Source organism: Sceloporus undulatus, chromosome 3 (genome assembly GCF_019175285.1).
Source record: "Sceloporus undulatus isolate JIND9_A2432 ecotype Alabama chromosome 3, SceUnd_v1.1, whole genome shotgun sequence".
Taxonomy (NCBI): Eukaryota; Metazoa; Chordata; class Lepidosauria; order Squamata; family Phrynosomatidae; genus Sceloporus; species Sceloporus undulatus.
This window is the reverse complement of record NC_056524.1, coordinates 156,724,323-156,738,405: the sequence shown is the minus strand read 5'-3', so window position 1 is coordinate 156,738,405 and position 14,083 is coordinate 156,724,323. Positions and strand designations below refer to the sequence as shown.

The window sequence follows — 14,083 nt, the reverse complement described above, 5'->3', positions numbered from 1 at the left end:
ATCTACTCGTACAGATAACTCTGTGAAACTTGCTGAAAATTGAGTGCATTCCCTTCTCAAGGAAACAGTGTGTCAGGCCAGAAATCTTCATAGGAAGCAAAAGGCAGGGCAGAAAGGGAGGAAAGAAGGGTCTCCTTGTCCATCGCTCACATTTCAGATTCCTATGTAAGTTCACAGAGGAGTTTATCACATGGGAGGAATTTCTTTTAATTTTCAGTGAAAAGAAAGTGGGGCCAGAACACATTCATGTGAATTCGCTAGTTCAGTGAATTTACGTGAATTCGAATTGCATTCAAACTGACTTCTCATTGCCCGAAAGTAGCTTGCCATTGCCCAAAATTGCATGTGATCACCTCTCATGCAATAACGTGAAACCCCATGATTGCGTTCGGACTGACTTCCCATTGTCCGAAATTGCGTGTGGTAGTCTATCACGTAATTACGTTAAACCCCATGATTGCACTCAGATTGCCATTGGATTATACTTCCAATTTCCCTTGTCTGATAACATCCAGAGCTGTTGGTACAACCTCCCTTGTTCTCTCCTTCCCCTGCCTTTCAGGCGATATGGGTAGAATGGTGTGTCAAAGGGATTTTCTCCACAGTCTGTTCAGAAGTGAAGGCAGATAGAACTCTTCCCCATCTTCAGAAGATAATCACAGAAGCTTGGACCTAGAAGAAATGCACTCTTTTGCTCACACCCAACTGAGCCATATACCCCAAAGATGATTTTGAGAAGGCCATCAGATGGACCCCAAACATCTTGACTCCTCACTTAGTTTCATCAGCTACAGAAAAATGGGTTGCATTCACAGATACAATACAGATTTTCCAATAAGCACCGGGATTTATTTGAAAAAGATATTCAAAAGGGTGTTTACCATATCATCTTTAGTTCTTTAGAAGACATATTGTCTAAATGTAAGTGCTAGTTCCCAAATGTGTAGACTCGCTGATTCAATAGGATTTATATATGTGTTAGTTTCCCATTCATCACCAAATAATTCACTGGGGCTGCATCCACACTGCAGACACAATCCAGTTTGGCACCACTCCACTCCACTTTGGAGTCACAATAAACTACAATTTCTAGAATCCCATAGCATTGAGCAGTTAAAGCAGTGTCAAGCTGGATTATTTCTTTAGTGTGGATGCAGCCACAGTTTCCTCTAATTGGAACCAGCAGTTGGATTTTGGCCATGACCTGAGTCAGAAATATTAATGAAATGTCACAAAAAGGAACTGCGTCAACAGAAATGTTCCAAAACATTTATAACAAATAGTTTTTCCCCCTTTCAGTCAATGGGTGTCATGAAGGGGCAGCAAGTGGTTAGGTACTGAGTTTGCTATTGTATTGTTACTGTCAGAAAGTAAAATGTATGGGGTGGAGGGGGAATCTAGGATTTTCTGACTGTACTTAGGAACTAAGTACAGGGGATGGGGCATTTACTGCTTTTTCTGAAGTGGTGAAATGTCTTGAACCAGCCCTGACCCCTAGTCCATTTATTTCTGTTTTTTATTAACATGGGTTATATTGTGACATTTCCTAGCCATGTGAACTTGTCCTGTTTTTCAGGTCCCATTCAGAATAGGACAAAGTACTATCATTATGCCATCTCATCAAAATCCACCTCTCTTTACCTCTGCCACAGTTGTTCCTATTTATTCCACAGCCTTTTCAAAAATGGCAAGATTTCCAGATTTTAGAAATCTGGAAAAGCTGTTCATTTTGTTCTCTCTTTCCTGGTGGTCACTTATCAATATCCCTCAGTGTAATAGACAAGATGGTGGTTAGCAGTTCAAAGCCCACACAGAAACTTTATCGTGTGCTGTTACTGATCAATGTATGACTGTGTAATTTGAAAGGACTGCACAAGTCAACACTTTTCTATCTATCTGAAGATGCATCTGCATTGCAAAATTAATGCGGTTAAACACTCTTTCAGTTGCCATGGCTCAGTGGTATGGAATTCTGGGATCTGTAGTTTTGTGGGATATTTAGCCAATTCTGTCAGATTGCCCTGGTGCCACAATGAACTACAAATCCCAGGATTCCATAGGATGGAACCATGACAGTTAAAGCAGTGTCAAAATGCATTAATTCAGCAGTGTGGCAGTAGCTTAAAAATGTTACCTGCTGATATAGGGCCTGTTTCCACCTCTGGAGGTTTGGTGCTCTTGGACAGGAGACCTGTTGAGTTGCAACTCCTACTTGATTTATTGTCTTCCCGGATATATCTGACTGATGCCAGTGGGAGCATCCTTTCACCAGTGCAGAAAGCAAAACCATCAGAACTCAAGTAGGGGAAAAAGCTTCCTTCACCAAGCACAGCAGCCCCCATATTCCAGCCATCTGTTAAGGAAATGTAACAAATGATATTACATCTATGTAACAAATGATATTACAAACCATGTAACAAATGATATTACATCTAATTTGAATGGTAATCTTCTGTTTCTTTTGCTTGCCACACTGTAACTGCCAAATGACAGTTTTAACAGTATCCACCAATCCTGATGTGAGCAAAATATGTTTTGGCCATGCCTGTCTCCTACTCCTCTTTCAGGTGCTAACATAAAAAAGAATCAAGAAAAAGACCATTTCCTCTCTTGATAGGCATGGATTATCACCATTTTCAGCAAGTAGTATGATAAAGGGAGGGATCCATGCAAACAGAAAATAATTGCCTTGAAAATACATTGAAAATCAGGATGGACAAAGAGAAGCATCCTTGCCAGAAAAATAAAATAAAATAAAAAAGGAAGGATCCATGCAAACAGAAAATAATTGCCTTGAAAATACACTGAAAATCAGGATGGACAAAGAAAAGCATCCTTGCTAGACAAATAAAATCTCTTTTAAGCGGTATGCTGAGGCACATGCGCAGCACCCAGCTGTGGATGAGTCCATTGACAACACATTCCATCCTCCTCTTTCATTAATATTTCCCCTTGATCTCAGCGACACATCCATATCTTGTATTTTTTACTCAAAGATTCCTTTACACAAGTTCAGTCTGACTACATTCCATAGCAGTCCAGGTTTTATCTGCAAATATTCACCTAGCCAGTCAAGTCTCTTTTAGAAGAAAGATAGCATTTTTCTTATACTCATCACCATCACCATCATTATCATCATCCTAGATTGAATTCACATGCAATTAAACAAGAACTCATACAAGGTACAGAACACTTCGAATCTGCTTTAATCATCAAAAAGAGAGAGAATAAACTTGGGGAACCTGAAAAAGCAGGATGGCAATTATATTTAATTAATCTTGACTGTATTCATATTTAACTTTGAATGGAGGCCTAAGGGCTGAGTTGTACTTTATTCTAATAGCAGACAGGCGTTAATTCCTATACACTTCTAGGTGTGTATAAGGAGAGAGAATCCCATGAAAGACAAATATATGATATTACATGGAAGACTATCTTTTACTAAACTTTGATCTTCCAGATATTTTGAACTTCAGCTCCCAGAATTCCTGACTATTGGCCAAGTTGTATGGGCTTCTGGGAGTTGAAGACCAAAATATCTGGAGGATAAAAAGTTTGGGAATCACTGTGCTAGGCACAGTTAGTTTATCAGCTCCATCTTCATTTGGGAGAGATATTTGGTCATTATGGGGATGTATGCACAGTGAGGGTTGAGCATCTGCACACTCTGAGCCCTCACCACGCAGCCCAGGCACCATCTTGGCACACGTCCATCCACACAGCACATGCCATAATGATGCATGTTGTGTGCAGTGCCCAAACAGTGCTGCATGGGAGGGGCGTTATGACGCCCCTTCCAGGAAGCTGCTTGGAGCAGCTTTTTTTTTGCTCCCTAGAAGGAGCATATCGGTGCTGCTGCATGTGGTTTTTGTGGCACTGATCCAGAACAAAATCCCATCGTCCATCTGTATAGCCCGTGTGACACATTGTGATCATCTCCACAGTTTGGAAAATGTACTTGTTTTGGGCTATAGTTCACAAAATCCCTAAGGGCAGCAACTTAAAAAGGTTTCCAAGCTCTGGCTGCAGACTGGATAATAATAATGCAGTACTAATGTTTTAAAAATGTTGAATAACTTGGTGTAGTAGGTGGCAGTTGCAAAGAGTAACCTGCCCCATATATTTTGCTGCCCGAGGGAATGAATAAACAGATGTGTCTTCATTACTCAGTGAACAGAAGTTGGCTGGACTAGCAGCTGAATCTGATTTCAGTACGGCCAGTGGCATGATGTGTATCATCACACTTGAAGGCAGCAGGCCAGTTTAAGCAGTCAAGTAAAAACTGTGTGTCATACAGATCTGTTGTTCCTGCAGTGAGGAAGGCAGAGGTGGAGTCCAGGGCCTCATTCCCACCACTGTTTAAATCGGATTGTGATTTTCAAATGCCATGTTTGCATTTTCCAAAACCTATTTGAAAAAAAGTGATTTGTTCTGTATATATTACAGATGCTATTGGTCCAGATCATGTAGCTGGAGTTACCCCATTTCTTATATCCAGTCAGCAACCTATAAAATATCCTCAAATTCATTATAGTTGGAGACTTTTAGAGAAACTCCTGTGGAAATCCCAAGTTTATTTTGGTTGTTGCTGCTGTTCCAGCAGTATTCAGGTGCTTTATGTCTTAGGTCCAAATTTAGGATACATGCATTAGGGAGACAAATAGATGCATTAGGGAAACAAACTGCAATTTCTAGAATTCCTTAGCTTTGAGCTGGGCAGTTAAAATGGGGTCAGACTGGATGATTTCTGCAGCATGGATGCAACCTAACTGAAAAAAAGAATGAAACTGATAGCATGGACTTTTGTAGACTTCCATCTGCTACCTCAGATCCATGGGAGTGGATGGAAGACTCATATCTAAAATGCAGTGGAATTGCAAATGAAGGCATCAAATGCATGGGCTTCGCTCTCCCCCATTTCTGACTCTTGCAGTCCCACTTTCCAGGCACTTTTCTCATAAATATAGCGCACGCCAAGAACTGAGCCCAACTGGAAGAAGCATCCAAGGAGAGATTGGAGCACTCCTCCCTGCACACCCCTTTGTGCTTCAAAAGAGCACTTCTTTCATTGCTGAAGAAGTTCCCATCATATGTAAGTTGGGCTTTAGGCCTCAGGTATTGGTCCTGTGGTTCAATCACTGAGAACTTGTAAAAATCCCACTAAACCTGACCTGCTGCCTTCACTAAGTCTATAAGTCAGCTAGTATGTTGTCTTTCATATTTGAAAACCGACTGAACAAGTGGGACCTCACCTGCAACAAAATATTTCCATGTGGACTGCTCCATTCCATCCACCTGCCCACTGAGCATGCTCTGTCCCCATTGAGCAATTTTAGTTACCTCCTATAAATTTTTCTCCCTAAACATCTCTCCCGCTCCCTCTCTCTGTGTGTGTGTGTTTACACTGCTGCAAACCTTGTTCCAAGCTTCTTGACATTTGTGTGCATTGTGCCGTTTTGGCTATACTGGGTGCACGTCTGGAGAATGAATTATCTGTTAGTATACAGTCATGCCTCAGTTAGTCAAGCCTTTCACAAAGAAGTTCCTTTTTACAAAGTTTGTTTGTTTGTTTGTTTGTTTATTTATTTCAAGGATTTATATCCTGCCTTTCTCCCACAATGGGATTCAAGGTGGGTTTTACATTTTACCCCCGCCCATCCAGCTTTCTGTTCAATCCTCATCCTCTGTTCAGATGATATGTTGTTAGCAACATCAGTATGGGGGATAGTGAAGGAGGGCTGGACAAACACAAATTTTTAGTTTTGGGATGCAGCAGTGTGTCTGCAATAAACAATGTAATAAAGCTTGAGCTTGGAAAGAGCAGATTCAACTCTAGCTAATCCTACAGTAGCTGTGTGTGCTTTACAAGAGGCATGGTAAGCAGCAGCTTCCTCCAGAATCCATCCAGTGAAAGAAAAAGAACCAGATAAGCCTGCCTAACCAGCTCTCCCAACATGTTACCAAAACATGCATCTATAACTTTGGCCACCAAACTGGAAATCATAAGAAGAGTGGAGGCTGGAGTAAGGAAAAGTCACCTCTTACTGCATTTTGGAAGAAGCTTTTCAATCATAGAATCATAGAGTTGGAAGAGGTCACAAGGGCCATCCAGTCCAACCCCCTGTCATGCCGGAACTCTCAATCAAAGCATCCCCAACAGATGGCCATCCAGCCTCTGTTTAAAGACTTCCAAGGAGGGAGACTCCACTACACTCCGATGGAGTTTGTTCCACTGTCGAACAGCCCTTACTGTCAGGAGGTTCTTCCTAATGTTAAGGTGGAATCTCTTTTCCTGTTAAAGACCCTTGTTGCAGGTCCTGTTCTCTGGAGCAGCAGAAAACAAGCTTGCTCCCTCCTCAATATGACATCCCTTCAAATATTTAAACAGGGCTATCATATCACCTCTTAACCTTCTCTTCTCCAGGCTAAACATCCCCAGCTCCCTAAGTCGTTCCTCCTAGGACATGGTTTCCAGACCCTTCACCATTTTAGTTGCCCTCCTTTGGACATGCTCCAGTTTCTCAACATCCTTTTTAAACTGTGGTGCCCAGAACTGGACACAGTATTCCAGGTGGGGCCTGACCAAAGCAGAATACAGTGGCACTATTACTTCCCTTGATCTACATAGTATACTTTATTGATGCAGCCTAAAATCACATTGGCCTTTTTAGCTGCTGCATTGCACTGTTGACTCATGTTCCATTTGTGGTCTACTTGGACTCCCAGATCCCTTTCACATGTAGTCTTGTTCAGCCAGGTGTCCCCCATGCTATATCTGTGCATTTTATTTTTCCACTCTAAGTGCAATACCTTACATTTATCCCTGTTGAAGTTCATTTTGTTAGCTTTGGCCCAGCTTTGTAGTCTATTCAGGTCATTTTGAATTTTGATCTTGCCCTCTGGAGTATTAGTTATTCCTCCTAATTTGGTGTCATCTGCAAATTTGATCAGTATGCCCCCAATTCTGTCATCCATGTCACTGATAAAGATGTTGAATAGCACTGGGCCTAGGACACAACCCTGTGGGACCCCACTGGTCACTTCTCTCCAGGATGAAAAGGAGCCATTGCTGAGCACCCTTTGGGTTCAGCAGGTCAACAAATTACAAATCTATGTAACGGTTACCTTGTCTAGCCCACATTTTACAAGCTTGTTTGCAAGAATGGTCTCTTAAAGATTTGTTTACTCATGCAAAGTTAACCTGACCTGGTTGTTTCATTTCACATGTGCATGTTGTTGGTTTTGTGTATATTGTTACAATCTGTTTACAATATAAAAAAAAACTTTGCTGAAACCTGTTGAACTGTTCTCCTTTTTGTGTGGCACTGAAACCTATCCCTATTCTTTTCATGCTATTTCTACCAATTTCTGTTGAAGACATAATGTCCAGGAACACATGGACTTTTAAAACTGAGGAATACCTGTAATAGGATGAGTCTTCCACAGGGAAAACATTGAATAATTTCTTTTTAAAAAGCAACATGTTACGTGACTATTGACAATTGTTCTACAACCCATTTCAAGATGCACTTACCATACTATTATAATTACATTAAAAGTGTAATTATTATCTGACTTTTTATGCTCTAATAGGCTCCAGACTTGTTCACATTTTCCCAGAGGTTAGCATCATTGACTTGAGCAAGTCACATGCTCTCAGCCTCAGGGGAAGTTAATGACAAACCTCTTCTTAATAAATCTTGCCCAGAAACTCTATGATAGGTTTGCCTTAGGGTCGCCATAAGTTGGAAAAGATTTGAAGGCACACAAACATAGGTCTTATTGATCCAATAGCCACTCACTTTTGAGTTGTCAGATTTGGATTACTTGGTTCAGACAAAGGATAGAGGCATTCTGGATCTCAAAGGAAGTACCTTTTTGCTAGTGGAATTTAAATGTTAATTCTTGGACTTTAAAATGCTACCCAGTTCCACATGGCCAGGTGGAGGAGTGGCCTGTCTACATAGATATCCCTCTATGCCAGGGGTAGGCAACCTTTTTGAGCCCGGGGGCCGGGTTGCTGTCCCCCAGACAATGGGGGGGGGGGTTGATAAATAATTAAATAATTAAATAATATAGGACAACATTATCAAATGTAGAACACATTTTTTAAAATGGAGGACATGCGAAAAAATTTGATGATTTTTTAAAAATGTTAATATAAATGCATGTTTCTTAGGCATGATCAAAATGGAGGACATTTGGGCATTATTCCTAGACAGATGGCAGAAATGTACTTCCCTTTCTTGCCAACCCCCCCCCACCCCCCATTCCAAACAGCACATTTCAGCATTGAACATGGCTTTACTTAACATTGCCTCTTGCATATTTCAGAGGCTTATTGCATAACCAAACTCTTTGGGTTTCACACTGAACATGGGTTCACATGGCTATGCATATTGAAAATGTCACGGTGGTCTCACAAGAAGTGATTTGCCCTCGGGTTCAACTGTACTTCTCAGAAGTGTGTACTTGGTCAAGGGACTGTGGTTTTTCTTCACTGCGTATGAGTTTGTAAAAATCACAGCAACTTACATTGGCCATGCCTCTGAAGCTGGCTTGTATCAATATCACCATCACCATCCTCCTCATCCTCCTGCTCCTCTTCTTCTTCTTCCTCCTCCTCCTCCTCCTCCTGCTCCTTCTTCCTTCTCCTCCTCCTCCTCCTGCTCCTCCTCCTCTTCCTTCCTTCCTCCCTCCTTCTCCTCCTCCCCACGCACCTGCGTGAGAGGCCAATGGCCCCGCGCACTTCTGCGACAGGCCAAAGGCTCTGCGGGGCCTTTGGCGGCGGCAATCGGCGGCAGGAACAAGCAGGGGCCAGTCCCAACGGCTCGGCAGGCCGCATGCGGCCCACGGGCCGTAGGTTGCCAACCCCTGCTCTATGCCATTTTCACACAGAGGTCTCATTCCCACTATGTTTTAAATCGGTTTGCAAACCGGTTTTTCTGATGTGATCAGATGATTGTCCGCTAAAGAGGGTCCCTTTGGAATAGGATCATTGGTCAATGTGAATGAGAAGTGGGTTATTTTACAAGAAAATGTGATTGGGGTAAATGCAGTGTGAACCATGCTCCGCTGTCAAATTGAACCATCAATTTTGATCGCAAACTAATTTATTTGTAAGTGGGAATGAGGCCAGAACAACATCAACAACATTGACAAACTGCAGGCCTGTGACTAAGATTGTCAATTTTTCCCCTGTAAGATTTTTAACACCTTTACCTAATGAAGAAGCCTATGGAACTTTGAAAGTTTGCAACATATATTTTGGGCATTTTGGTTGGTCCCATAAAGCTATCACTGTTTAGTGGGTTTTGGATATTCTTGTGGATGCTTGGCCAACACGACTACCCGTGGATAGGTTTCCTAGTTCAGACAGTTCTTCAGGTTATCCAGTGACAGAAAGTATGTTGTATTTATTGATTTTTTTTTGTTTGTTTGCTTTAATTCTATTTTAACATATTTCTTTTTATATTGTGTTTTCAATCACATTTGTTTTTAAACTATGTTTTATTACTGCTAGTGCTTTCACCATGTTTGCTGGTGGAAAGTTGGGTAATGATTTAAATAAATACACTGTTGTCAGGACAGTGTTCTTTTACTAAAAAAAGTTTTTATTGTATCCATACTTATACCAACTACATACCAACAACAACAACAACAACAACAACAACAACACATCAACAGTGACTTCCTCTTCTTGTTGTTGCCTTGAAGTCATTTATGACTTATGGTGACTCTAAGGTGAAACTGGTTTTAATGTAGTGGTTTGAGCATTGGACTATGACTCTGGAGACCAGGGTTTGAATCTCTGCTTAGCCATGGAAACCCACTGAGTGACACTGGGCAAGTCACACTCTCTCAGCCTCAGAGGATGGCAATGACAAACCTCCTTCTGAAAAAAGACTTGCCCCGTGATAAGGTCACCTTAGGGTTGCAGTAAATCAGAATCGACTCACAATAACAACAAGGCGCACCTATGACCGGGTTTTCTTGGCAAGGTTTGCTCAGAGAAGGTTTGCCATTGCCTTGTCCTGGCTTACACAGCAATATTAATATTAATAGTCAACCAATCTCCAACCCAAATATACCCATGGTTAACCTTCTCCCTGCAATCATTAAGTCTTTTAGCCATTCCTTTTAAATTTCTCTCTTCCTAACTTCCCAAACTTTCTTTTCTTTTTCACCTCTGTCAAGAGAGGGGTCTTAATAATGTCGAGGGAGGGAGGGAGAAGGGAGGCATAGGGGAGAAGAGCTTGGGTTTCTGGAGATGGGGGGGGATACACACACACACACACACACACACACACAGCAACACCAGGGGGAGGAGAATCAAGTTACATAACCTGGCACAATCTCTCTGGAAATTGCATCAGCTCAGACCAACCCACCTCTCTCTTCACTTCCAAGAAAAAAAAATAGCACCCAAACTGGCCTATCCAGCTAGCTCTAGCTCTCTTTTCTGGTGCCGCAACCACAGCACACACTTGTGGGGTGTCCTTGTGATGATCCCCTTTTCCTTTCTACTTGCTTTCCCCCAAAGGAAAGAGGAGCAGAGGTCTCTTTGTTGGAGGGGCTCCTCTGCTAAAGACAGGAGACAGATCCAGGGGGAGAGGCAGTCTGGTGGAGTGTTTCAGCCTATGACAGTCCGTTGTGTGTCATCAGTCATTTCTTACTTCTGCTGACCCTAAGGCAGCCTTATCCTGGGGTTGTCTTGGTGAGATTCCTTCAGAGGGGTGTTTGCCATTGCCTTCCTCTGAGGCTGAGACAGTGTGACTCGACCATAGGGACCCAGTGGCTTTCCTGGCTGAACTGGGAACTGACGCCTGGTCTCCAGAGAGACTCAAACCATTATGCCACACTGGCACCAAGCCCCATAAGAGTTCACACAGGAGGCATCCCGTGCAGAAATGGGATTTAAAACAGGATTTAAAACCCCCTAAGCAAGCACAATTGGTTTTTTAGACACGTTGGAGTCAACGTAACATTAAACTGGCTTGAAAGCCGACAAAACACAATTCATTTTTTGCTTTCGGGATTTTTCGGAAGTAAAAAGAATGGACCTGAAAGGCAACGTTGCCCAAGAATTTGTGTGTCTTTTCTACTTTCTGTCCCGGTTAACATTGGGTTAACCTAGACTTCCTCTGAGAATAAATCCGCTTTTGTGTGTCCCCCCCACCACCACTTTGAATCCCATTTTTGCACAGAATAATAACCCATTATTATTGTAGTCATCATTTTATTTATTTATTTATTTATTTATTTAATAATAATAATAATAATAATAATAATATTTATTTCTATCCCGCCTCTCTGTGCACCACAACCGGGGCGGCTTATACATTAAAATATACAATCCTGTATCCCAATACCCACTCCCCCCAAATACAATGAAACATTTTATGCCACTTTTCTCCCAGAAAGGGAATCTAAAGGTGGCTCACAACTGTGTGCATGTGTGCATGTGTGTGTTGCTGGGTACCTTCAAGTTGTGGTCCCCAGAGCCATAGCCGCAACGCTGGGAACCAGGGTCCGAAACCCCTTTGGGGTTCATGTCACACTCTTTCAGCCTCTCTGAACCAGTGTTGCCAAGGGGGGAAAAAAATAGCCAGGATAAGATGACCAGGAGTTGGAAAAGACTGGAAGGCACCCAAGAACAAGAAGAAAACCTATTGGCCAGGTAGCCACATACCTCAACACCCCAAATCCACCCAAGAGTGGAGAAGATCCGTCACATTACCACCCTAGAAACCTTTAAAATGTCTGTTAAGACGGATCTCTTCTGGCAGGCCTTTCCAGATTAGCCTTCTCCTTATTGGTATCGATATTGAGATTGACGATCCCTGTCCCGATCCCTGTCCGCACCAAGAAGAAGCTGCTTTTCTCGCCTCCAGTCTACCTTTAATTTTAGTTAATCTTTAACTTTGATTTTCTTTTACTGTTATTGTTTTACTGGTTTTTTTTTAGCTGTTATCTTTATGATGGGGAGGAGGGTTGGGAGGACGGGGGATTATTCAAAAATGTGAATTTGATATTCTATTGTATTTGATTGTAAATTGGCTGTAATTTTTTAATCTTAACCAATTTAATTCTTTTTTTAAAGAGGGGAGGGAGAAATATTATGTATATATATTATTATATGTTTTTAATATGCCGTACGCCGCTTGGATTGTTTTCGTGAAAAGCGGGATATAAATAAAAGGGTTTTTTAACATTTATTTTTATTTTTGTCTGCCTGGATTCTCACGGGAAAAGGCGGAATATAAGTAAATGATGATGATGATGATGATGCCAGGCTGCCAGCTTTGGGAGCTGCTTCCCAGGGAAAAGGTGGAATATAAAGAAATGATGATGATGGTGATGCCAGGCTGCCAGCTTTGAGAGCTGCTCCCCAGGAAAAGGTGGAATATAAGTAGTTGATGATGATGATGATGATGATGATGATGAAGCCAGGCTGCCAGCTTTGGGAGCTGCTTCCTAGGAAAAAGGTGGAATATAAAGAAATGGTGATGATGATGATGCCAGGCTGCCAGCTTTGGGAGCTGCTCCCCAGGAAAAGGTGGAATATAAGTAGATGATGATGATGATGATGCCTGGCTGCCAGCTTTGGGAGCTGCTTCTCAGGGAAAAGGTGGAATATAAAGAAATGATGATGATGATGTCAGGCTGCCAGCTTTGGGAGCTGCTGCCCAGTGAAAGGTGGAAAAGGGGGTCCACTCAGACAGGAGGGAACCCCCCCTCTCCAAAATCCCTGCCCGGAAATGGGTTCTCCCAAGGCCCTCCCCCTGATGACGAAGGCACTTTCACTTTCCCCACTCCCCCTCTCTCTATATATGGGCCCCAGCAGAGTGACAGCTCCAGCCAACAGCCAGGCAGCCCAGGTCTCACCTGGAGCACCCTCAGGTTCCCAAAGGAAGGAGCCCAGCCTGTGTGCCTTTCAGTCAAGCTCAAGGAGGAGCTGCTGCTGCTGCTGCTTTAGGGAAGAAGACAATCCTTTGCTCTGTCTGCTGTTTGGACTCTCATCCAGCCCCAAAGCCCCAAGCCATGAACGGGATCCTGGGCAGCCTGGAGGACTACACGCTCAACGAGGACGCCGGGGCCTTCATGTTCACCTCCGAGTCGGTGGGCGAAGGGCACCCAGGTAAGGAAAGGGCTGCCTTCCCAGGAGGGACAAGGAGGAGAGGGGGGGAGGCTACTACTACATCATCATCATCCTCATCATCCTCATCATTAGAGCCTTTCCAGGAGAGACAGGGAGCTAGGGCTGCTGACTACAGTACTGTATTAATATTAATATTAATATTAATATTAGAGCCTTCCCAAGAGGTGTAGGGAAATGCTGCTGGCTGTGCTGTTGTTGTTGTTATTATTATTATTATTGCCTTCCCAGGAGGTGTAGGGAAATGCAGCTGGCTGTGCTGTTGTTGTTATTATTATTATTATTATTATTATTAGAGCCTTCTCAGGAGGTGTAGGGAGATGCTGCTGGCTGTACTGCTGCTGCTATTATTATTATTATTATTATTATTATTATTATTATTATTGCCTTCCCAGGAGGTGTAGGGAAATGCAGCTGGCTGTGCTGTTGTTGTTGTTGTTGTTATTATTATTATTATTAGAGCCTTCCCAGGAGGTGTAGGAAAATGCTGCTGGCTTTGCTGCTGCTGCTGCTGCTGCTGCTGTTGTTGTTATTATTATTATTATTAGAGCCTTCCCAGGAGGTGTAAAGAGATAGTGATAACTGTGGTGCTGCTGCTGCTACTACTACTACTATTATTAGAGTCTTCCCAGGTGATGAAGGGAGATGGTGCTGGCTTCTTCTTATTATTATTATGAGAGTCTTTACAAGAGATGCAAGAAGATGGTGCTGGTGGCAGCTTCCTCCTCCTCCTCCTCCTCTTCATGATTATTATTAGAGCCTTCCCAGGAAATGCAGGGAGATGGTGCTGACGTATTATTACTATTGTTATTATTATTATTAATTATTATTATCAGAGCCTTTGTAGGAGATGCAGGGAGATGGTGCTGGCTATTTCTTTCTTTCTTTGTGCTTTCCCAATAGATGCAGGCAGATGGTGCTGGC

General features: G+C 42.5%; 1 protein-coding gene and 1 long non-coding RNA gene across 2 annotated transcripts in view; one reads left to right on the top strand and one right to left on the bottom strand.

Moving 5' to 3' along the window:
• Positions 1 to 444: 444 nt before the first annotated feature.
• Positions 445 to 12,824, bottom strand: LOC121925719. The gene is made up of 3 exons (XR_006102938.1): positions 11,693 to 12,824; positions 2,135 to 2,353; positions 445 to 672 (listed from the first exon to the last, which is right to left on the bottom strand). It is a non-coding gene; the product is annotated as an uncharacterized LOC121925719 (long non-coding RNA).
• Positions 12,825 to 12,847: 23 nt separating this feature from the next.
• Positions 12,848 to 14,083, top strand: part of MAT1A (methionine adenosyltransferase 1A) — a 27,428-nt gene continuing 26,192 nt past the window's right edge. The window contains exon 1 of the mRNA XM_042458197.1: positions 12,848 to 13,141. Within this exon, the coding sequence (XP_042314131.1) occupies positions 13,045 to 13,141 (97 nt within the window). The 5' untranslated portion in view covers positions 12,848 to 13,044. The remainder of the gene's footprint in view (positions 13,142 to 14,083) is intronic.